This window comes from Nelumbo nucifera, chromosome 5 (assembly GCF_055504915.1).
Source record: "Nelumbo nucifera cultivar China Antique chromosome 5, China Antique-T2T, whole genome shotgun sequence".
In the NCBI taxonomy this organism is placed as follows: domain Eukaryota; kingdom Viridiplantae; phylum Streptophyta; class Magnoliopsida; order Proteales; family Nelumbonaceae; genus Nelumbo; species Nelumbo nucifera.
Window position 1 is genome coordinate 82,747,069 of NC_142653.1, and position 24,799 is coordinate 82,771,867.

General features: G+C 39.3%; 1 protein-coding gene across 3 annotated transcripts in view; it reads right to left on the minus strand.

Annotated features, from left to right (window-relative positions):
• Nucleotides 1–1,175: 1,175 nt before the first annotated feature.
• Nucleotides 1,176–24,799, minus strand: part of FAS4 (RNA helicase family protein) — a 34,256-nt gene continuing 10,632 nt past the window's right edge. For all 3 annotated transcript variants that reach the window (XM_010253758.3, XM_088887589.1, XM_088887588.1), the window contains 10 exons: nucleotides 17,265–17,337; nucleotides 17,088–17,150; nucleotides 16,963–17,012; nucleotides 16,763–16,823; nucleotides 16,121–16,630; nucleotides 15,753–15,995; nucleotides 15,433–15,663; nucleotides 5,872–5,985; nucleotides 4,538–5,776; nucleotides 1,176–2,994 (listed from right to left, as the gene is read on the minus strand). In XM_010253758.3, coding sequence (XP_010252060.1) covers nucleotides 1,510–2,994; nucleotides 4,538–5,776; nucleotides 5,872–5,985; nucleotides 15,433–15,663; nucleotides 15,753–15,995; nucleotides 16,121–16,630; nucleotides 16,763–16,823; nucleotides 16,963–17,012; nucleotides 17,088–17,150; nucleotides 17,265–17,337 — 4,069 coding nt within the window. In that variant the 3' untranslated portion in view covers nucleotides 1,176–1,509. The remainder of the gene's footprint in view (nucleotides 2,995–4,537; nucleotides 5,777–5,871; nucleotides 5,986–15,432; nucleotides 15,664–15,752; nucleotides 15,996–16,120; nucleotides 16,631–16,762; nucleotides 16,824–16,962; nucleotides 17,013–17,087; nucleotides 17,151–17,264; nucleotides 17,338–24,799) is intronic.

Genomic DNA, 24,799 nt, shown 5'->3' on the forward strand with positions numbered 1-24,799 from the left:
CCTTAACATAAATATCAGTAAAATTATAAACATTACCAATCAAAGAAAAAAAATATGATAAGGCAGAAGAGTGTAAAAGTTTGATTTTCATCCCTTTTACATAGAGAAAAAAAGAATACTCCTATAGAATATTGCTGATTAGATCATCCCAGTATTTTTTTTTACCTCAACAACTGCACTTTGTAAACATAGTTGTCAAGGCGACACCTAGGCAACAAGGCACCCTTGGAGTCTCGCCTCGCCTAATCGCCAAGCAGTTTTCGATAGCATGTTATAACAAACTTTTATATTCTTAATTTTTTGAGGCTATAATTATAAAATAGACGTTTTTAAACTAAAATATTCATTTTGTGTGTTTATATACTAATTTCTTTTTGTTATTTTCTTATTTGTTGGGGTTTAATCAACACAACACAAACATTGCTAAATGCTGTATTGAACCCTCAAAGACTTTAAAACCTGAACCAATAAGAAAGAACATAAAATGTTGTCCAATCAACACATTTTCTTCTTTTTCTTTACTAATTTTGTGTTTTTATATACTAATTTGTTCTTTTTCTTCTTCCACCTTTTCTTTTCTTCTTTTCCTATAACAGAAATAGGGGTTTAGTCCCTATATTTTTCGAATTTCTTTTCTTTCTTCTTTTTCTTCTCATGAATATGTTGGAATTGGAATATGTTGATTTTCTAAACTTTAACATGAAGTTTATATTTTTCTTATGAAAAGTATGGATATTTATTAAGGAAATATGATTATGGAACCTAGGGAACTACCCTAGGATACATGTTTTTACTTCAAAAAATCCATCGCCTAGGTCACTAGGTGCCCCCTTGTTGCCTAGCCTCATCTTGGCGCCTTGAAAACTATGCTTGTAAAATAATAACATAACAAGTTCTGCCATGTAAAAATCTGCTAATGAGATAACTGAAAAATAAAAATGAGATAATATCACTCTGGAATTTGAATCAAATAAGGAACAAAACAACTCCATGAACTTGCAATTCATGCCCAAAAACAATAGCACTTTCTTTACTCTCCTAGCAGGTTAGCTTTGTTTGCAGGTCGAACCACAAAATTGTTGCCTCGTTGGCAAGGTCAAGATAGGGTAAAAAATATAATGGGCAATCTAGCATGTCAGCCCTGCCAAAGAACATAATTTATATAAAACAAGAAAAAAAATCAAACCCAGATCCCAATTATGATTAACCTATATCAATCTATTTTTGTGTACAATATAAAAAGATGCTGTCTGGTATCAACAGCATCCTTGTGATGACATATACCAGGAACTATAAGCCAGGCAATTCTCCATTTGAAAGCACAAATAGTTATTTAGAAGACTCCAGTGGTTGAGTTTGACAATGCACATAATGGGAGTACAACACTACCTCAAATGCAGCTAATACACCTCCAATGCATGTCAGAAGGAAGAAACATCGGTCAGCTTGCTCTGTCAATAAATAATCAAACTCGTTCCTTTTCAGTGTACCTTGGACTGAGTATCCTATCTACTTTTTTCTCTTTTCTTTCTTGACCCTTTTGGGAAAGAGTTCCTGGGGCTCCAAAAGAACCTCATGATGCATTTGTGCCCAAAGCTCTTTAAATTGGTTATGAAATCTCTCCTGAAACCAGTCCAGAATCTCCATATATAATTCTCGAGGATTGTCATTCCAGATCTCCTTTAACTTTGCACGGCTATCAATAACCCTTGACCTGGTTTTTAATTTGTTGAGAAGATTTCCAACCCGCCTTTGCCCTAATGCCTCTGGTCTCAAAATGGTAATTGCTGGGGCTGCCAAGAACTTCTGCACAGATCTTAAACATGGCAACACATGGCCTTCAAGCAAAGCATAAGCAAATACAGACAGCCTGTGCATGTCAGTTTTGATTGGCAAACTATGCAATGGAAGCTGCCATAAATGAGGACCAAAAGTTGGACTGACCCAGCATAATACTTGATCAGTCAAAGGGTCATAAAAAGGTCTTGGATCTGTAAGTGGGGCTGAGAAATAGCATAAAGACCAAGCATATTTGATGAGCCAATCTGATTTTATGGCTGTAACTCCATGCATGTATGGCCGTTTTGTGTGAAGTAGTTCATTGTACACCAGAAACTCAGGGGCTGATCGAGAAACAGATGACCAACGATGGAGAAACACAGTTTCTTTAACCACGCATGCTTGATACCGAACTGCATTAGCTTTTATATCTCCATCTGATGACCCTGAAAGTACTCTAATGCGCTTGGCAACTCTATCTGCCCAGCCAGCACAGATAGCTTGGCCTAAGATCTCCTCCTCATTCAATAAGAGTGGATGCTTGTAAGCAGAAACCCTCCAAGCCTTTTCTACATCCTCGATAGTTCCATGAATCCATGAGAAATCTTGTTGAAAAGAATCTATAGAGCTTTGATGAAATACCAATTGAAGTAGCTGTTTTCTCATCTTGGACATTTCCTCCATGGTTTTCAGGTGGAGTGCATTATTTTGGCAGAATTCTGCAGGGTTTCCTGTAAGCTCAAACAACTGTAAAGCATAGGCTATGGTGAGAGCATCACTGCTTGGGTTGGAAAATTTTGCACGAGCCAGTTTAGCTATTTCTTTCATTCTCTTCTGTCTCAGCTTCTCTTGCTTGTCTGGAATTTTCTGGCCATCTGCGGTATCAGATTTCTCATCTTGATTCAAATCAGCTTTGTTACCCTGACTCCCTTCAAACTGCATGATAAAGGGATTTGACAAACTCAAAGCTGCAGCTGCAGCAACTGCATAACCCAAAACAAGATTTGCTCTGGCATAACTTTGTACTTTGCTCATTATTTGAATAACAGTAAGGAGCATGCGTGAGTGACGAGGACTCATGGGGTAATGTGCCATAGCCTTGCCTAGGGGTGTCAGTCTTCCTTGGTCATTAAGTGCTTCAAGAGCTTTTAAGCAACGCTCAGCTTCCAACAAGGCAGTGGCCTCAGGAGGAGTTGGAAATGGGAAATTGACAACCTGTAAAGCAAAACAAAAAATCAAAAGCTTATATTAAATTACTGCAATGCAACATTTACAATGTTGAAGGTTTGCCTAATTTGCTAAAACATCCATAAATTGTGAATAGGTTCATTGAATACTAGTAGTCTGCAATCTACATCAACTACAGAAGTGGACTGCAGCTGTAGATAATGTTGGTTTCAGGGGTATCTTGAATTTCTCATGTTTCTCCCTTTTCTGTCTTCTCAAACCCTAGTTTCTACCACAGACTATGTAATGTTTGCATCCTCTGTTTGGCTAGTGGTGAGACCCTTTCTCATTTACTAATTTTCTGCTCTTTTGTATCTTGCATTTGCGATTACTTTTCCTCACTGTTTGGCTGCAGATGGGATCCCCCACAAGAAGTGGTCAGCCTATTTAGTTCCAATTTCCTGGGGCAGCAGAAAGAAAGGGCAAAATATTTATGGAGGGTAGCAAGAGCAGCTGTAGTTTGGACCATTTGGGAAGAAAGAAACCAAAGGATTTCTAATGAGAAGAACAGATCTAAGGAGGAAGTAATTGAAACAATAAAAATCAGATCTACACACTGGCTAAAAACAGTAGATATCTTCAAAGATGTTTCAACAAATGACATAATAAGAAAATGGAAGTGGCACAAATGGAAATGCATAAAGAAATTACAAGATGGATTGGAAACCTCCAGAGCCAAATAAATTGAAATTGAACTTTGATGGTAGCTCCTTTGGGAACCGAGGGAGGGATGGAATAGGGGGAGTTTTCAAAAATCATCATGGAGAAATTGTGGCTTTCTCAGGACCAATTGAGTATGGAGACTCGGTTCAGGCAGAGATAATGGCACTGTTGCAAGGCTTGAAATTAGCAGTGCAATTAGAAGCTAGAGAGTTGGAAGTGGAAGGGGACTCACTATTGGTCATCTCTTGGGCTAAGCAAGTAAACTCAGCACCCTGGAAGTATAGATTTGCATTCAGAGATTGACTTACTGGCTCAGAGCTTTAACTCTACTTTTGAGTGGACTAAAAGGACAGCAAATGTATTGGCAGACACTCTAGAAAAACATGGAGTTGATAGGCCTTCTCTATTTTGGGAAAAACTGTAGCTGGCTGTGTAAAAACATAGGGTTGATGATCCTTGTATTCTGGGACCTTTCTATATTGTAATCTGTTACTAAATTAATAAAATCATCTTTTTCTGATAAAAAATTGTATACTGCCTGCAAACTATGTGAATGCTACATGCTACCCGTGTTATAGCCCTTAGGATATAAACCATGTAAAACCCACCGTTAGTAATTTGGCAGGTCCTTCTAAGAGTTCTACCCCACAAGGTGACCAAACTGGATGGGCATAACAACCCTATCACCATGTTATACATTGTCCAGCATTCAGAATTGGTAATTATATAACCCAGCTAATGTTCACCATATACATGATGATTAAAAAAAACGCAGCACACAAATGTACAATTCTACCAATTCAGGACCATCTGTTTTGGTCCAATCAATTAGTAACTTCTTTGAGAAAATGTCAAACTTCAACGATACCTTATCAATACCCATGGATTTCATAAGAAGCACAACACCATCAACAGGTAGTTTGCATATCTCAGCAGTTGAGAAGTCAGAAAAAAAGTTACTAAAAACTGCTGAAGAATAGAGGCGGTAACAGTGCCCAGGTCCAGTTCTTCCAGCTCTTCCTGCACGTTGAGCAGCTGATGCCTTGCTTATCCACTGTATCTCATATGTTTCCATACCATTGGAGGAGTTGTAGTTCTTGACCTTCTCTCTCCCAGTGTCAACAACATACTTGATGCCAGGGATGGTCAAAGACGTTTCTGCCACATTGGTAGCAACCACAACAAGCCGCTCTCCCTCTGGAACCTCCTCGAATACACGAAGCTGTGCTGTTGCAGGTAGCATAGCATAAAGAGGTAAGGGGCGCAATGCACCAAGACATACACCTCCTTCCCTATGTTTCTTCCATGAAATAGGAGGGGATTGACTTGAACACTCTTCTGTAGTGGCAGTTGCAGGAAGAATTTCCTTAGAATTAGGGTTAGGTGCATTTTTACTTGCCAAAGCCACAAAAGCAGCCTTCAGTGGTGCAAGGCTCCCAGATTCTTCTAGAACATTGGAGTGGTTGCCCTCTTTCTCAAAGGTTTCATTATTAAGAGGATCTCCAACATCATCATCACATTCCAGTTCGCTTTCTGTTCCTGAATCATAAGAAGAATCTAACTCACTCTCATTGAGATCACCATGATTGTCATCGTAAAAGCTAAACCTATCGGTTTGCTGGTGTGATGAATGATCATGAATTTCAAATGCTTCCTTGATGTCCATCAATTCAAGATCCTGATCAATGGAGCCTGCTTCAGGGGCTGCACTGACCTCACTCTCAGTTTTTCTTTTGGCAGTATTCTCACAAAGATCTTTTGAAGCTTTACGGAACTTCCTGCACAAATATTCAACTTCCCTCTGCCCAGTGACAAAGACCAGTATGCCACCAGGTGGCAATCTCTTGTGAATTGCCATTACCTTCTTATAAGCTTGGCCAATGTAGTCCACAATGTCTGTTCTCTTTGAAAAGTGAATGGTGACAGGAAATTGTCTGGTTGGAACTTCCATAACTGGTGGGGGTTCATAAAATAACCTCCTTCCTGAAACAAAGTCCTCAACTCGCAAGGTGGCACTCATAAGCACGAGTTTCAACTGAGAAACCATATTTTCTGGACTAATTCTCACTCCTGAAAGAATCTTCTCTTGCTGTTCCTCATATAACTTCTGTCATCAAGCACAACATGGATAAACAATGTTAGACAGCATGGACTTTGATTATGTACTCCTAAGAGTAACAACACTAATGTTTTATAATTTACCTGACGGACTCGCAGAATACGGGAAAGCATTCCAATTAGTATATCAGTATTCAAGCTCCTCTCATGGGCCTCATCCAGAATGATAACAGAATATCGCCTCAACAAGAAATCACTCTGCACCATAATAAGCCTAGTTTATATTAACAGCATTGCAAAGAGAGCATAGTGGAACCATTAGGTATAAAATTGTATGCCAGTTCATCAATCAAAAAAGAAGAGAAGGGCTAGTCAAAAAAGAAAATAATCAATACCAAGGGGTGGAGAGAGACTCATTGTTTTGGGCATAATTGTAAGGGAATTGGGGCTTCTTGGGGGAGAGAGAAGAGGTTTAATCTTTCATGAACCTTAACTGTTTTTGAACCTTCTGTACTTACCACTTTCTGCTCAGATTAATAAAATTTAATGTTATTGATAAAAAATAATAATAATAAGGGATGGTTCAATGGAACAATGAACAAGAGAACACAAAGAAGTCAGGTCAAGTATATTTCTTATGGTAGGCACATGTGTAGATCAAATTTTAATAGCATGCTAGAGTGCCCTGTAAGCTCTAGGCTGTCTGATAGCTTGTATGGCTGCTTTGACATGCTAGACTTTTTTTCTTTTTTGAGAAAACGTAAAGTATAATTGTATTAATCAACCGGTACTTTGTACAATGAGAAGCTGTACAAAACATAAACAAAAGGACCTCAAAAAAAAGGCCACCTTCAAAAAATTACAGTGAGTTGTATCTTCTTTAAAACCTGTATGTATAGACAACCAGCTCCTAAGAAGTTCAATAGTCTTGTTAATGACCTCAGCTTCAGTAGAGTCTTTGTGATCAAAAGTCCTGTTCCTTTCAGTCCATAGTTCCATACTGCCCACAAAATAGGCAGAGGTAATGAGGACCAGCACAACTTCCCCTTCTTTGTCATCCCCGGTATGTGCCAAGCCTCAAAGCATTCTTTAACTGAGGCAGGCATACTTCAGCTGACCTTTAAGCACTTTAGAAAATAGTTCCATATCTCTGCTACAAACTTATAATGTAAAAACAGATGGTTAACTGATTCCATCTCCCCACTGCACAGGCTACAGCTCAAATCATTGCATGGAAAACCTTTCTTCAATAGCATCTCTTTTGTTAAGCATTTCTCTAGAACTGTCACCCAAGCAAAAAATTTAACTTTCATGGGTGCCACTGTCCCCCAAATGACCCGACTAGGAAAATGTGTACCATTTCCATCTACTAAATATATGTAGAAGGACTTAACTGAGAATACTCCTGATTTCTCCCATTTCCACACTCTTGAATCCTGGCTTTGCAAGTTCAGAGTCTGATCTTGAAGCAAAGCTAGAAGATCCCCTATCTGTTGAATCTCCCAATCATTAAAGTCCCTTCTGAAGGATGGGTTCCAGCAAAGAAGTGCTGGTAGCTGATTCTTTTGTTCAGAGGGGAGAGGGGACATGCTATGTGAAGATATATCTTGATGTACATTATTTTTTTTGATGAATGATAATAAATTTATTAATTCAGAAGCAGATTTAGAGTGAGTTCATACAACATCCCAGGGAGAGGTGCGAGCTGCAGCCCTTCCTTGAATCTTACAAGTAAACTAGGAAAGAAAAGCAAGAATCACAACTGAGCCCAAAACAATTCTTCCCTATTTACCCCTTGCTTAGCTAACACATCTGACAAAGTATTTGCTGATCTCCCCACCCACTGTACAGTGACCAACATATTCCTTGTCAACCAACTAAATTTCTTCATTTCATTCTTGTAACGCCACATAGCCTCTTCAGGATTTTTCAACCAACCCACCACCACTTTGGAATCCCCCTCGATTGTTAGGTGTTGTACCCCCAACTGGTTTACAAATTGCACCCCTTGTACAGCAGCTAAAAGTTCTGCCCTGATGGAGTCCCCAATTCCCAAGGGACTTGAGTAGAGCAACAAAATCTCTCCCTTCTCATTTCTCAAAGCACCCCCTATTCTGGATAATCCTGGATTACCCATGCTACTTCCATCAAAGTTCAACTTCAATGAGCCTTCGGATGGAGGAGACCAGCTTGTAATTGATTTGTCCTTTAGGGATGAACACCTCACTACTGCTGACCAATTTCTCCAAAGGTCATTAAAGGAGAATTGATGAAAGATTTCCAAGGTCTTCAGCCAAGGTATTGTCCTATTTAACACACAGCCTTTCAATTCCTGACTGCTCCTTTCCTTTTCTTGAAAAATTCTAACATTCCTTTCTTCCCAAAGAGTCCAAATCAAGGCAGCACGAGCACATCTCCACATAATTCTCCCTATTTTTGTAGGCCAATAAAAGGTAGAATGGTTGAAAAGCATGTGAACTTCTGCTAGTAGACTCCAACTACTCCCAAAGAACGAAAGTAGCCAAGCCCACAGGTCTGCAGAAAAGGGACAAAATATTAATAGGTGGTAACAATCCTCACCATGAGCTCTATAGAGGATACACCAATTAGGAGAAATACAGAGGAAAGATCTTCTCTTTTGTAGGTTACCTAGAGTGTTTACTTTCCCATGGAATACTTCCCAACAAAACGCCATAATTTTTTGGGGAACTAGCCTGCACCAAATTTCTTTTGACGAAAAGGGTTGGTGAGTAGAAAGTTGAGAGATGGACTTGAAGAAAGAAGCACAAGTGAAGGTTCCATTGGGTCTAGGAGTCCATACCCTCTTATCTGGCTTGGAGGGATCCAAACAAACATGATTAAGACAACCAAGCAAGACAGAAAGAGATTCAATTTCATCATCCCCAAGTCCTCTACGAAACCCAAAATCCCAAGTAGGATTTAAGGGTGTTCCCAAAGGTGAGACAAATTTTGAGACCACCTCTTTTTTGTACAAAGAAACATAAAATAGCAAAGGGAACAGATCCTTTAAAGGTGTCTCCTACCCAAATATCCTCCCAAAAATGAACAGTGTTGCCAAAACAAACTTCATACTTGATAAAATTGAGGAATTGAGAAAGGGTGTTGTGAATGGCCTTCCAAGGTGTTGCTAGGTTAGCTTGACTTGATACACCAGCATCCCATCCATTCTCTGACCTCCCATGAATGCTTCCCACCACCTCATGCCACAATCTCTCTCTTTCCAATGGCCATCGCCATAACCATTTCCCTAACAGAGCTTGATTTATTCTAGTTACCCTCCCAAGTCCCAAACCCCCCTCTTCTTTACTTCTGCACACAATTTCCCAATTAATCAAGTGATCCTTTTTTTCTTGTCCCGGCTCCCATAAGAAATACCTCATCAACTTCTCCAGTTTCCTAGCTTCCCTAACTGGTATCCTAAATACAGACAAAAAATAGGTAGGTAAGTTAGCCAAGGTAGCTCTTATTAGGGTAATTCTCCCTCCTAAAGAGACATAATTCCTCTTCCAGGAGGCTAATCTCTTCTCAAACTTTTCTATCACTGGGGTCCAAAATCTACTCTCCCTAGGATTTGCCCCTAAAGGAAGCCCTAAATATGACATAGGCCAAGCAGAGGTGGAACACTCAAGACACTCCGCAATAGCTTCGACCTCCCCTACCTCCAAATTTATACCCGCTATGCAGCTCTTTTCCAAATTTATTCTCAAATTAGAAATACTTTCAAATCCTTTGATTAGCTCCTTTAGGTTTGCTACCTTTTTCGCTAAAACCTCCTTCACAAAAGATCATTAGGTCATCTGCAAACTGAAGGTGGGTGACGGGGACTTGGTGTCTCCCTATTCTCCAACCCCTAATGGCATCTTCACTGTCAGCCTTAGTAATGATCCTACTAATCACATCAGCTACTAAGGTGAAAAGGAAGGGTGAGAGTGGATCCCCTTGCCTAACACCCCTACAAGCTGGAAAAAAGTCCCTCACCATATCAGTGACAAGTACTGATACACCAAAAAATCCAACTACACCACTTGTCCCCAAATCCACAGTTTCGCATAACCTCTAATAGAAACTCCCAGTCCACCAAATCATAGGCCTTTTCAAGATCCAATTTACAAGTGAAACCTCTCTTCCTAGACCTTTTCATTTCCTCCACACACTCATTCACAATTAAGATCTGATCTGTTATTTGTCGCCCTTGAATGAAAGCCCCCTAGGTTTCACTAATGATAGAAGGGAGGACTGTTTTGATCCTCAACAAGAGCACTTAAGCCAGAATTTTATAGATGCTTGTCACCAAACTAATAGGCCTATAATCTTTTGGGTGGTTGGCATCATTCTTCTTAGGCATCAAGGCCAAAAAGGTGGCATTAATTCCAGGGCTTATAATGTGATTGTCTGCAAATTCCTTAAAGACTTCAACTAAATCCTCTTTCAACACCTCCCAACAGTCTTGATAAAAACCCACTGTAAAGTCATCTGGACCTGGAGCCTTGGATCTATCCATTAGAAAGACAACTTTCTTAATCTCTTCTTCCTCGAAATCCCTTTCCAGCCACCTTGCCACTCCATCATCAATTCTTGGCCATTCCACCCCTTCCACGACTGCTCTCTCACTCAAAGGTCTACTATAAATCGATTTGAAGTGGTCCACAAATTTTCTGGCTATGTCATCCTGGTTGGTAATCACCTCCTCTCCTATCTCTAGCTTGGTCACAAGATTCTTTCTTCGTCTCCCATTTGCCAAATCATGGAAAAATCTAGTGTTCCCATCGCCTTCCTTAATCCACTTGTGTCTAGATTTTTGTCTCCAACTGATTTCTTCCCTCAATAACACCTCTTCCAAATCATTTTTCAATTGTCTCCTTAACACTCTGTCCTCCTCGGTCAACCCATTTTGAGATTCCTTTACATCCAAGTTTTCTACTCGAGAGATTAGGCACAATTTTTGCTCCTCAATTCTACCAAAATGATCTCTATTCCACTCTTTTATTTTGGCTCTCAACCTTTTTAATTTCTTATGAAACTTGATCCCCTTCCATCTTACCCCCTTCTCCTCCTCACCCCACCATTCCTTCACTTTTTTCACAAAATCTGGATGGGTAAGCCACATATTTTCGAATCTAAAAGGTTTGGGTCCTGTAGGAGAAAACTCAGTACCTATCTGGATAGGACAGTGATCAGAGGTGACCCTGGGTAATGCTCTAGCAACCAAGTTTTCCAAACTATTCTCCCAGGCAAGGTTAAATAAGAACCTGTCCAACTTCGAACACAAAGGGGTTTCCTGAAGGTTGGACCAAGTGTAACTGGCTTGTAGTAGAGGTATTTCCTTCAATTCACATTCTTCAATAAAACCATTAAATTTTCTCATGCTTGTTGTAATTACCTATTGGGGATTACTGGTTTCATCAGAGAATCTAATGACATTAAAATCCCCACCCAGGAACCAAGGGTCATCCCATAGCCCCTTGATTGCATATAGTTCCTCCCACATCTCATTCCTCTCTCTATAGGATCTATGGCCATAAACATTGGTTAAGGCCCATACACACCCATCCTCTACATTCTTACACTTAATGGAAACTGAGAATCTGCCTATCAATTCTTCCACTACTTCCACCACATCCTCCCTCCATAGTGTTACAATCCCCCCCGAGGCTCCCCAAGAAGGAGACGAGCTCCAACCTAAACCTCTAGACCTCCAAAAACTCCTCACCCATCTCCCATCTAATTCCATCATTTTTGATTCTTATAACAACACAATATCGGGGTTTTCCCTTCGGAGTAGGTCTTTGATCACCCTTCTCTTTCTTGCACTCCCTAACCCTCTTACATTCCAGCTAATAATTTTCATCGAGACAAAATAGCAAAAAACCCATGAAAAGGCCATAATCTCCTCATTTTAGGCCCTTCCTCCTATCCCCTCTACCACTAAATTCTAAATCTCCCTCAATGTTTGAGATTAGCCTTTCCACTTCAGATCTTTTTTTCTTCTTTGTTCCTTTTCCCCCCCCCCCTTCCTAATACAACAATCATCCTCTTTCTTTTCTCCATCCTTTCCAGCCAATGTACGAGGAAGAATTTTACCCTGCTCACACTTATTTTGGCTACAACATCTCTCTAAGAATCCTTCATTTTTTTTAGTTCCTCCATCATTGTACAGATCAACTCCCAAATTCTGTCCGCCTCCCCCTTACTACTTCCTTCCATCACCCTCTCTCCTCCTTCCAGTATCACCCTCTCTCTTACATCAGAACCTCCTGGATGGGAAGCTAGAATATCTGTTACAAGCATAGCACACAGGTCAGTACCTAAAAAAGAATTGACACCCATACCTGGTAGGACAGGGGTAGGACTAGAATCACTGGAATTGAGTTGCTGATAGGCGACAAATGGTTTTAAGGCCTTTCCCCTTTTTGGACAAGTTGTGAAGTAGACATAGTGAAAGAATCACTTCCTGACGACCTACCCACTTGGAAATCCTTTCTCTGTGTTTCCGACACTGAAATACCCACATCCATCCTCACGGCCGATTCTTGTCCCTCTCCACGAACATCCTGTAATTCATTAGACTCAGGGTCAGCTCCCTCGACGAAGGGAAGAGGAGTTTTCACAGCTTTAGAACCATTTTCTTTGCCATTTCTAGTCTTCCCGCCACCTGCCTCTTCAATCTCTTCCTTTAAAAACAACAGCTTTGTATGCAAACTTTCTATTTCAAGTAAATCATTGTTGCTTTTCGGAGACAGACTTCCCAAACTTACAATTTCATCTCTATCAGAATCGTCACTGCTGTTTTGTTCACTCAACCAATCTTCAAACCCTATTCTGTTCAAATCACTAGGCTTCAGGTATTTCGGGTTGCGCCTATCTGGTGAGAGACGGTTCGCTAGGTTGGATGGGACCCACTGTAGAGAGCCTCGAGACTGAGAGTCTTGAGATTTTACGCCTGAACTGTTCGACCGAAAGGTGGGATTCGGGGTAGAAGAAGATAGACGCTTAATCTCGTCTATCAGCTCATCCCTCCTCCCAGTCACGTGTTTACTTAAAGGGTCCCTTGGCCCATCTGTCTTGTAATGGGCCTTGGAAGTCGTTGGGTCTATACGATCAAACTGAAGTCAGATGGTTCCCTTGATCGATACAAGGCTCAGTTAGTTGCCCAAGGATACAGTTAGGAATATGGGATTGGTTATGAAGAAACTTTTGCCCCAGTTGCTAAGATCACCACAGTTCGGACTCTTCTAGCCATATCTGATGTTCATTCCTAGGCTATCTACCAACTAGACGTGAAGAATGCTTTTCTTCATGGTGAACTGAAGGAGGCAATCTACATGAAGCCTCCACTTGGATATTGCAGTGATTCTTCACGTGTCTATCACCTAAAGATATCCCTGTATGGTCTAAAGCAAGCACCCAGGGCTTGGTTTGAAAGCTTTCGAGATGTTGTTGCAACTGGGTATAATCAAAGTTCCTCTGACTACTCTCTTTATTACGAGAAGGCCACAAGGTATCACTATTCTACTATTGTATGTTGATGACATGTTGTTAACTGGGGATGATCATGATGGCATTTGTGAGTTGAAGTTCTTACTTCATAACTCCTTTCACATGAAGGACATGGGCCCCCTTATTTTTTGGGTTTGGAAGTCCATTGTAGCAGTCGAGGGTATTTCATTTGTCAGCAAAAATATGCCCTTGATCTCGTCAAACTAGCTGGAATTACTGATGAAAAACACGTTGATACCCCTCTGGAGTTGAATGAGAAGTTGTATAAATCTAAAGGCCTAATTCTTCCTGATGCTACTTTGTACCATCAACTTGTTGGCTTTCTGATCTATCTCACTATGACTCGGCCTGATATTTCACATGTTGTTCAGGTTGTTAGTCAATTTGTTTCTGCCCCGTAGCAACCTCATATGACTGTTGTTCACCGCACCATCCGTTATGTTAGAGACACAACCTCTCAGGGGCTGTTTTTCTCTTCCTCATCACACATACAGTTGAGAGTTTATGCTGATGCAGATTGGGCTGGTTGTCCTGACACTCGTCGATCCACTACTGGGTGGTGCATCTTCATGGGTGATTCTCTCATCTCCTAGAAGTGTAAGAAACAACAGACTGTCTCTAAGTCTTCTACCGAAGTTGAGTATAGAGCTATGTCTTCTACCTATAGTGAGATTGTTTGGTTGAAGTCTCTCTTCATGTATCTTGGTACTAAACTTCCTACACCTATCCCTCTATATGCCGACAACACAAGTGCTATCAAGATTGCATCTAATCCTGTCTTCCATGAGAGGACTTAACATATCGAGGTGGTGGACTATCACTTTATTAGAGACCTTTTCGTTGCTGACTCTATATCTCTTCCTCATGTAGCCTCTCACATGCAAATTGCCGACATCTTCACCAAGGCCATGACTAAGAGTCAACACCTCGTTCTTGTGGGCAAACTGATGCTGATGTCTACGCATCAGTTTGAGGGGGAGTGTGAAGATATATCTTGATGTACATTATTAGTATAGCTCTTGTTGTACAGTACAAATTTCTTATTATTTTATTTGTTCTTTTTATCTTTCATCCCTATAAGGGCATTCTTGTAATTGTACATATCTTTCATATCTTTTAATATAAAAGAGGCTCTTTGGGGTGGGGGTCGACCATTCTTGACACCCCTAATTCTGTTCTCTCTCTTGTTCTCAATTCGATTCACATGCTAGACACTTTTGTTTTATTCATTTTGAAAACAATTCCCACTTTCAAATCATGTTACCAAATTTTCTATCATAGACTTTAGATGAGCCTTTTTATGAGTAATAGATCAAAAGTGCAAAAGAAACTTCATTTTTTTCAAAGAAGATAATAGAGACACAGCTTTAGCCAAGTTGAGAGAGCCTGCTACACTAACAAACATTGTACCTCCAAGGGGACCCTCGATATAAATCATCCCTATTAGCGGCTTCTCTAGGTCTGCTAGTCAGTATCATATCTTTGTAGCCCTCCAAACAAGATGTTCATACTGGATGTCAAACAGATTTTTATTGACCAACAACCCTTTTTATGCATTGCAATGAGGGGTTGTTATGATAAGGTCATGGTCCATTATTTATTCACTCAGTTCGTTTGTTGCTTCAAGGGTAACATCTTGGTTGGGATGGCCCTTTACAAGATGCCAATATCTGCATTTTCCCCGTTCTAATAAATTTCACAAGATGCCAATAAAAGGAGAAATAAAAAAGACTTGTTCAATGTGCCAATATCTGCAATTTCCCCTTCATTTGGATTTTTCTTGACAATACAACACACTTAGATTAAGAAACAAAGTCTATATAAAAATAGATTAAAAAAATATCTGTCAAAAAATAGATTAAGAAACAAAAAGATTCACTGAGAATGCAAATCTATTGAAATGATTGAGTGTGCAAATACATAACCGAAAACTCAAGTTATATCTTCAAAGGGAAAATGATTTAGTATCCCAAGTCCCCAGATAGCTGGGGTCATCATCAAGTAATGGAATTTTTTTTGTTTTTGATAAATCGGTAATGGAAAATATTGTTGAGAAACATGAAATAACATAAACATTATCTACCTTTAATGTATCCTGAACAAGTAAAAATAACCCCTATTTATATAAAAGTTAACCACAAATTTTCCAATATGCATACATAACAAAATAAAAGAAGAGTGAATAACCTGCACTTCTCGAAGCAAAATTCCATCTGTCATGAACTTGATGGAGCAACTGTCACCAATCCTCTTGTCATGTCTAACTTGAAAGCCAACCTCCTTTCCTAGATGAAGACCTAGCTCAAATGCCACTCGCTTAGCAGTAGCAAGGACAGCAATACGGCGTGGTTGTGTAACACCAATTACTCCATTCCTAGCTTGAGACTTGTTTGAGCCAAAGCCAGCTTCATAAAGGAACTGCAAGATATCAACCAAAAGGCAGAATTTTATCATCTTCTACACTTCAACTCTGGCTGCTAAAATATGAGAACAAAGCTACAACTTACCTGAGGAATTTGAGTAGTTTTACCACAACCAGTCTCTCCACAAATGATAACAGCAGAATGCTCATTTATAGCTTCCATTATCTCCTGCTCCATCATGACTATTGGAAGATCCTTCCTCTTGATGTCAACTTCTTTTGGTCTTGATACATGTACAACTATAGGAGCAATAGGTCTCCTTACAGAAGAATTAACAAAGACACCAGTACTAGGGGTATCTGATTTGGGACTACCATCCTCCCTATTCTGGCTCCAGTCAATCCCCAGCTTATATTAGTCAACGATCAGAGGATAATCATGCCACACACACACATGCATCCACTAGAAGCTACATACACTCATTTAAATGAGACTTAATGGAAAAAGCATACCTGTAAATTCGTATTTTTCCTCTGATCTTGATTTGATGACATAAGCAAAGATTTTTCCTGATATTGGATGCATGTCCAATTGTCCTTGTCAGAAGATTCCTTGGAAACTATAACATCAAATCCAATATCAGTATCTTGTTGACTGCTATATGCTGGTTCATGCCAAGTGTCTAAAGATCCAGAAGTAACATTTTCCCTGCCTACTATCACTAGTTGCTGAAAGTCATTCTTGCTAGACTCCTGCTTGTGGTGGATTCTATCAATAGCAGACTGACTTTGGCAGTAATTCTTATCATTACCCCTTCTTTCTGCCCTGTCTACCAGCACTGGTTGCTGAAAGTCACTCTTACTAGACTCCTGCTTGTGGTGGCTTTTATCAACATCAGACTGATTTTGGCAGAAATTCTCATCATTACCCCTTCTCTTTAAGGGTGGATCATCTTGTGGCACTTCTAAACCAACTTTAGAAAATTGAATAGCCCTTAAGCGTTTTTGCCGCATAGTCTCAGCCTACATGCATGGAAGCCCATTGACTGTTAAGAGATTCTTGTTTTCTTTTTCTTTTCCTTTTTGTGGGGCTCCTAAAAAGGATTTCCTTTAAATGTGAAAAAACAGAAAGAATGTTACTTTAATACTACATACCTGACCAATATTCCCTGAAGACCGCAGAAGTGAATATGCATCCTCTCTAATCTTGTACTGCCTGAAATGGTAAATTATTTATAAAATTCAATGGTCATTATATATAGTAAACTACTTGTATTTACCAAACATCCTGTACCCTGTGAAAACAAATAAATTGCAATTATGCACAAATAAAACAAAGCATCAAACAGACATACTCCAAGGTTTCAATGCTTTTAGATAGCAATGTTGCTTTCTCCTTCTCCTCCTGCACACAGTAAAGGTTTCAATCCAAAGTCTAGCAAACTTTGATTACCAACTAAATAGGCTCAGAGACACAAACCTCCAACTTCTTCAGCTTTCTTTTCTGAGATTTGCTCAAGCTTGGTTTTTTCTTTGTCTGGCCCTTTTCCAGAGCAAAAATAAGGAAATTTAACCATCAAGAAGCATATACTAGCATTCAGATACCTTAATAATACAAAGCTTTAGGATGACAAAGCATTTTAGGTTGCATCTATACCTGTTTTGCACATTTTGTTTTTTTCTTTTTCTTTTGCACCAAGAGGATTGCATTACTATCACCATCCTTGGAACTATAAAATGCAAGGCAGTAAAAATTAGTAAAAAAAAGAACCTAGCAGAAATTTAAAAAAAAAAAGTAAAGAATAAAGAACCTCTGTAATAATAAACTTCTATGTTCACTAGCATGAATTAACAACATAAAGAACCTCTTCCATTGGCCTAACCACTGATGGTACATTAAGATTCACCATGTGCATTAAGGTTTTTCTTTTCTCTTTTTCTTTTGGCTGTCTGGGTGTGATCAATGCCTGAAATAATATTTTAAATGTAGAAATAAGGATCATCATCAGAAAATCCTTGTCCCAACTATATGGATTTGGCTATATGAATCCTGTTTCACCATTCTGTTCTGTTCAGTGCCACATCCATTGTTAATTTTTTATCAATAAGATGATATTTTAATAGAGCCAAATAAGAAAGTTTCAACAGGGTGATAGTTTTTCCCCCACAATACAGTTTTACAGTTTTACCTAAAACATTTGATGTCTCATAGCCCCTTGTATAGCTAGAGTATCCGCCATCCCATTTACTGTTCTTCTCACCCATTTGAAAATTCAACTCCCTTGCAATGCTCTCAATCTCCCTAAATGTATGCCTATAGATCCAAGGGATTTGGATGCTACACCTTGTCCAGGAATGACCACCTGAGAGTCCCCTTCCACTAACCCATTACCCATTTGCCACCCAAGATTATATTTGGTCCTCACAGAACCACCCACACAGCCTTTTACAGCCGTGCATTGGGAACATCTCTGTACTTGTATAGTTGTATATTTTTTTCATGGGGAGATATTCCCAATGCACAACTGCAAGGGACTGTGAGGACCAAATCTGATTTCTTGCCACCCATGTTAGTGGATCAGAGTGGGTCACAACCCACATTGACCCTGATCCACCCTAGTCCACCCATTTGACCCTCTAATTCAATTATTCAAATTAGACATTTTTAAATTTTCTCTATTCTAATTACATAAAAACATAGAACTATATATTTCAATGACAAAAAACATAAAAAAAAATCATTTTTTCAAATAAATATAAAAAACACAAAACACAACAAATGGTAAAAATACAAAACAAAATAGCATTAAAATATAAATAAGTGTAGGAAAATGCCAAAAAAAATGCAGATAATGCACAAATTGATAGAAATTGATGAAAACATTAAATGATAAAAATTCAAAAAAATATATTTTTCAGCCAAAAAATCAGAAATTGCAGAATAATAAATAAAATAATTAAAATTGAAAAACTTATATATTTCAACCAAAAACAATAATCACAGAAAATTATAATAAAAGTTTCCAGAAATTATATATTTCAGGTAAAAATAAAAAATACAGAAAACACATAAAAATGATAAAAATTTTCATCTGCACCTCATTATATATTTCAGCTAAAAATGATTCATAAAAAAAAACTAAAAAAACAATGATCATATAAAATATACAAAAATGATAAAAAAAATAAAAAATAAAAAAAAAATTGGCTACGGTGGTGGGTCCCAGATCAAAAGGTCCTATCTAACTCACCGGAATCATCTACTCCTGATTTCTGACCCTTGTTTCTCCTCCTTGATCCATTCAATTGTTGGCATCCCTCTGATAAAAAAATAAAATAAAATTGTTGGCATCCTCTGCTGTGTTCAATCGACAACATCCTTTGCTTTGTTCAATTGCCAACATCAGTTTGTTGAAACAAGGTCACACCATTGGTGTTGCTTCAAAGATTGGGGAGGAATGCCAACAGGAAGCTTTGAAGTGTTCCAAAGGTGTCCATCCGCCATTGGTGCAAGATCATGGTGCAATGATTCAAAACTTCAAGCTTGGAGAGGAGGAACGCTAATTAGTGTCATTGCTGGTGGCGACGAGAATGGTAGCAACGACTTGAGCGAACCCTAAATAGTGAGAAGGGTGGCAACGAGAGTGGTTGTTGGTGGTTTTGAAGCTTGCTTTAGTGATTTGAGCAAGCCCTAAATAGAGAAGAAAACCCTAAATGGTAAACAGAGGAAAAGAAACCTTTGAAATAAGGAGGAAAAATTTTTGAACAAGTTTAAAGTCAAAGGTTAATGGGTAACCCTTGACTCAACCCCACCCTAACCCTAATGGGTCACCCAACCCATGTCGACCCACCACTAGAATGGGTGGGTATGGGTTGGGTTTTGAAGTGGGTGGGTTGGGTGGGCCAAATGGGTTGGGGTCAAAATTGCTAGCTAGAGTTAGGAATTAAAGGCCATATATTCATTCACTACCCCATGGCTTCCCCAATATGGTTCCATGTGTTCCAGTTAATCAATCCCGATCAGTGTTTTAAAAGCGCAAGGCGTAAAAAAAGCACAAGGGCCAATTTGCGCCTGAGGCACAAGGCACAAGGCGATTCCAAAAAAAAATGCAAAAAAAATAAAAATTATTAAACATAATGTTAATAAAAATATAAACTTAAATTTTAAAATAAATGATTTAAAAGATCTATTATCTAAAATTAAAATACATAAACATAACATGTAAAGTGTATTCAAATGAAAATTTAAAAATAAAAGCAAACATATAAAGTATTTTCAAACAAAGTGAGGGAGTGGAGGTCCTACCCCCTTTAGATTTGAAAATATGTGGTTACTTCATCCAGGGTTTCCTAACAAAGTGAGGGAGTGGTGGCATGAGTGTAAACCGTCAGTGGAATGGGAGGGGATGAGATTCCATAAGAAACTACAATTCTTGAAAGCAAGAATCAAGGAGTGGAATTTGATGGAGTTCGGGAGGACAGAAGAAAGAAAGGGAGACTTGATGAAGAAGATTGAAAGCCTTGACTTTAAGGAGGAAATGGGAGAATTTGGAGAGGAAGAAAATGACCTCAGGAGAGAATTGAGAAGACAGTTAGAGGACTACCTGCACAAGGAGGAAATTAGTTGGAGGCAAAAATCTCGGTGTAAATGGTTGCAAGAGGGAGATAGAAACACTAGGTATTTCCACTCTCTAGCAGATGGTAGGAGAAGGAAGAACTTTATCTCCAAATTGGTAGTAGATGAAGTTGAGTTAGTACAGCAAGAGGAGATTGTCAGGACCTGTGTGGAGCACTTCAAATCTATTCTAAGAAGGCCTGTGAGTAGAAGGGTGTGGATAGAAGGTTTGGATTGGCCAGATGTAGGGGTGGAGAACAGGAGAAGGATGGAAAGAAGCTTTAATATAGAAGAGATCAAGGAGGTTGTGTTCTCTATGGATAGAACAAAAGCTCCAGGGCCGGATGGGTTTACAATGGCTTTTTATCAAGATTGTTGGGATATCTTGAAAGATGATCTCTTGCGGGTGTTTGAGGAGTTTTTCAGGAGAGGAATTGTCAATCCGGGTGTGAACTCTACATTTATAGCCTTAATTCCAAAAAAGAAAGATGCATCCCACCCGAAGGATTTTAGGCCAATAAGCTTGGTTAATAGCTTGTATAAGATCATTGCAAAAGTGTTGTCTTTGAGGCTGAAGAAGGTACTGCCAGATATCATTGCACACTATCAAGGAGCTTTTGTGAGTGGAAGACATATTACAGACCAGATTTTAATTGCTAATGAGAGTGTGGAGAACTTTAAGAGGGATAAGAAGAAGGGTGTGGTCTGTAAGCTGGACTTGGAAAAGGCTTATGACTTGGTAGACTGGGAGTTCTTGAGGAAAGTTTTAACTAAATTCGGGTTTGGGGCTAGATGGTGTAAGTGGATCATGGGCTATGTCCGGAATTGTCATTGTTCAGTGCTAGTGAATGGGACAGTGGTAGATTTCTTTCCAGCCAGTAGGGGTATAAGACAAGGAGACCCCCTTTCTCCTTTCTTGTTCATTTTAATTGTGGAGGTTTTGGGGAAACTGATTCACAAAGCAGATTCTAGGGGGCTCATTAGAGGCTGGAGGGTTGGGAGGGTGGAAACCCCCCTCACTCACTTACAGTTTGTTGATGACACGATTCTGTTTTGTGAAGGTGGTAATGTGAGGTTTATCAGGAATTTAAAGTCGGTGATACAACTGTTTGAGCAAATGTCCAATTTGAAGGTTAACCTTGGGAAAAGTTGTGTAGTGGGGGTGAATTTGGAGGAGGGAGAGATCAGGGAGAGTGTTGAAGTGCTGAGGTGTGAAGTTTCGGGGTGGCCTCTGAACTACTTAGGATTACCATTAGGTGATAATCCCAAGAGAGAGAGTTTCTGGAACCCGGTGATGGAAAGGTTTGAAAAAAGATTGGTATCCTAGAAAAAGAACTACCTCTCTCTTGGTGGGAGAATTACACTAATCAAGGCCACGCTTGCTAACTTACCCATCTTTTTCATGTTGGTGTTTAAAATCCCAGTGAAGATTGCTAACAGATTAGAGAAGATAATGAGAGATTTCCTATGGGAGCCGGGAGAAGAGAAGAGGGATCATAGAGTTAGTGGGGAAATAGTGTGTAGGAGTAAGTCGTGTGGTGGTTTGGGGCTTGGGAGTATCAGGAGAAGGAATATGACTCTGCTGGGGAAGTGGTTGTGGAGGTTTCCTATGGAGAGAGAGAAGCTATGGGCTAGAATAGTGGCAAGTATTCATGGGCTGAAGCACAATGGATGGGACGCTAGAATCAGAGCTAGGATCACAAGCAATTCTCCTTGGAAAGACATTCATGACCTGCTACCAGTTTTCATTCCTAATATCAGGTATGACTTGAATTCCGGTAACTCCATAAAATTTTGGGAACAAACCTGGGTGGGGAGCGCCCCTCTAAAGGATCAGTTTTCGTCTTTGTATGCTCTTTCTGATTTGAAAAATGAGCTGATCTCGTCTTTCACCACCCCGTCCTCTTCCATTTCTGGGATTGGGTGGAACTTGGGTCTAAGAAGGGATTTGAGAGACTCAGACTTCGACTGTATTTCGAGCCTTCTTGCACTTCTTGATAACGTTGTCTTAAACCCCACTAGGGCGGATTCTAGAATTTGGACACCTACCCCCAATGGCATTTTCTCTTGTGCTTCGTTCTTCAAAGTTTGAAGTCAGTCCACCAGTCTTACCTTGTCCCCTTTCCCTGTTGGTGAGGTTTGGTGCAGAGCTATACCTCCTAGGGTTGGTAGTTTTTGTTGGGAAGCCTATCTGGAAAGAATCAACACTGGTAATCTACTCCAAAAGAAGAGACCCAATACTTGCTTGTCACCTCAGTGGTGTGTTCTGTGTAAAGCAGATGGGGAGACTGGTTTTCACCTAATGGTATCTTGCCACTTCGTGAGGTCATTGTGGGATTGGGCTTTCTCCTTATTTGGATGCAGCTGGAATCCCCCATCAGACATGCAGGGCCTTTTCTCCCCTTCCTTTTTCAGGTGGCAGTTAAAAAGGGGAAGGACAATGTGGAGAAGACTAAGGGCTACAGTATGTTGGACACTGTGGGAAGAAAGAAACTCCAGGATATTCTCAGAAACTCAGAGAGGGACAGCAGATCTGAGGGCTATCATACACTTTAGGGCGGTACAGTGGCTGAAATCTTTGGAAATATTCACAGATTACACTGTGGATGACATGTTGAGGAAGTGGGGTGAAATTGCAAATTGCACGCAGACCAAGTCAGTAATGAGTGTGGCTTGGACCCCCCCCCCCCACCTAGTGGATTCTTGAAATTAAACTTTGATGGATGCAGTAGGGGAAACCCGGGACAATCGAGGATCGGGGGTGTTTTTAGAGATGATAATGGGGTCATCTCTGCTATGTTCTCAGGCCCAATTGGAGTGGGTGACTCCCTTAGAGCTGAGATATGTGCAGTTATGAAAGGAGCCCAAAAAGCTAAGGAATTGAACATCAAGAAACTTATAATTGAAGGGGATTCAGAGGTGGTGATAGGGTGGCTAACTAAAGATCAAAATGATTTATAGAAGTATAATAATGAGAAGAGGAAATTCAAATGGCTGGTGCGGGAGGTGGAAGTTAAGACATGTTGGATTAAAAGATCAGCTAATTCCCTAGCTGACGGTTTAGCAAAACAAGGGGCAGAAAGGGATTCTTTGTTTTGGGCTAAGCTGTAACGCTAGTGTCTTTGTATCTTTGTATTTTTTTTCCTTTCTTGAAGTTCTTTGTGACTCTTGGAAGATAAGTGTGTTTGTCTTTCACTTGTAAATTTTCTACTGATGAATTAATGAAAGTGTTATTGATCAAAAAAAAATATAAAGCATTTTCAAGCATGTAAAACCCACAATCTCTTTTTTCCCTTAATTGCATTGCTTCAAGTAGTTAATGTGATGTAAAACATATTGCATTCTTGATTCTATGAGTCGCATTTGTAGCACGCCCCTCGAGGCAAGCCCGAGCAAGTCTATGTTAGGGTCTGAAATTCTTATTTCTCACATAAAAAATAATGATTTTACAACTTTCATTGCCTTTTAAGAAGATATTTTATTACAATGAATGAATGAACAACATAAGCAAATAGGGGTTCTCGAAGCCCCTGGCCCAGCCGTTAGACTCAAAAAACAGCAAAAAGCGCAAAATTTTAAAAAGGCGCACGCCTGGGCTAAGGCGCAAGGCGCAAGGCACATCAGGCACACCAAGCGCGCGCCTTTTGAAAGAGGTGAGTCTAGGACCTAGGCGAGGCGCATACCCCAAAATGCGCCTCGCCTGTGCGCCTAGGCACGCCTTTTAAATCACTGATCCCAATTAGTTCTTTCTTAAATCTTTTGTGGAGATACTAGCAGAATAGCCCATTAAAGGTTTGGGCAAAAAAAGATCAGCACGACATGGAGTATCATCTCCACTTTCTTAAGATGGACTCTATGGACCAGGAGGAGTTTGAGGATTTTTGGAAACAAGGAATTGCAAAGAGAAGGAAATTTGAAGGAAAGCAAATAGCAACCTTTTTCTCTTGGCTGTCAGAGACAAATGCTTTTAGGGATGTATTTCAATCCTTGTTTTAATCACATGAGTTTCTTTTTTGCTCAAAGCTGAAAATAGGTTGTAATTTTATAGCTAGATGCTTACCATACATCAGGTTCTCATAAGATATACTTGTATACTTTTTGACATATGCCACATATAAAACAATTTTACAAAAGTACTTTACCTTTTTCAAAAATGAAAATTAATACATAAAAAATGACAATCTTATTTCATTTGTTGCATTGGCAGCATTAGTTTACTAGCAGAGTAACATAATTTCTTTCTTTTTCTTTCATAATTTACACTTATTTTAGGAATTTTACATACTTTCTTCACAACTTAGTTTGTATATAAACATAAATATTATAATAATTATATTTTAGATATATTTTAAAATTTTGATAACTAATAGCTACATTTTCTTTTTTATTTACATTTAAAATTAAACTGTGCAACTAATCCATATTGCTACTTTTTGAGGTAAATATAAATTTTCAATAACCACTTAGACTAATAAGTAATAAGTAGTTCTTTTTGGTAATGCTTGTAAGAATAAAATAAATAATTTTAAAACAAATACAGGCCAAATTTGAAAATGTCATATAGACAATTTAAAAAA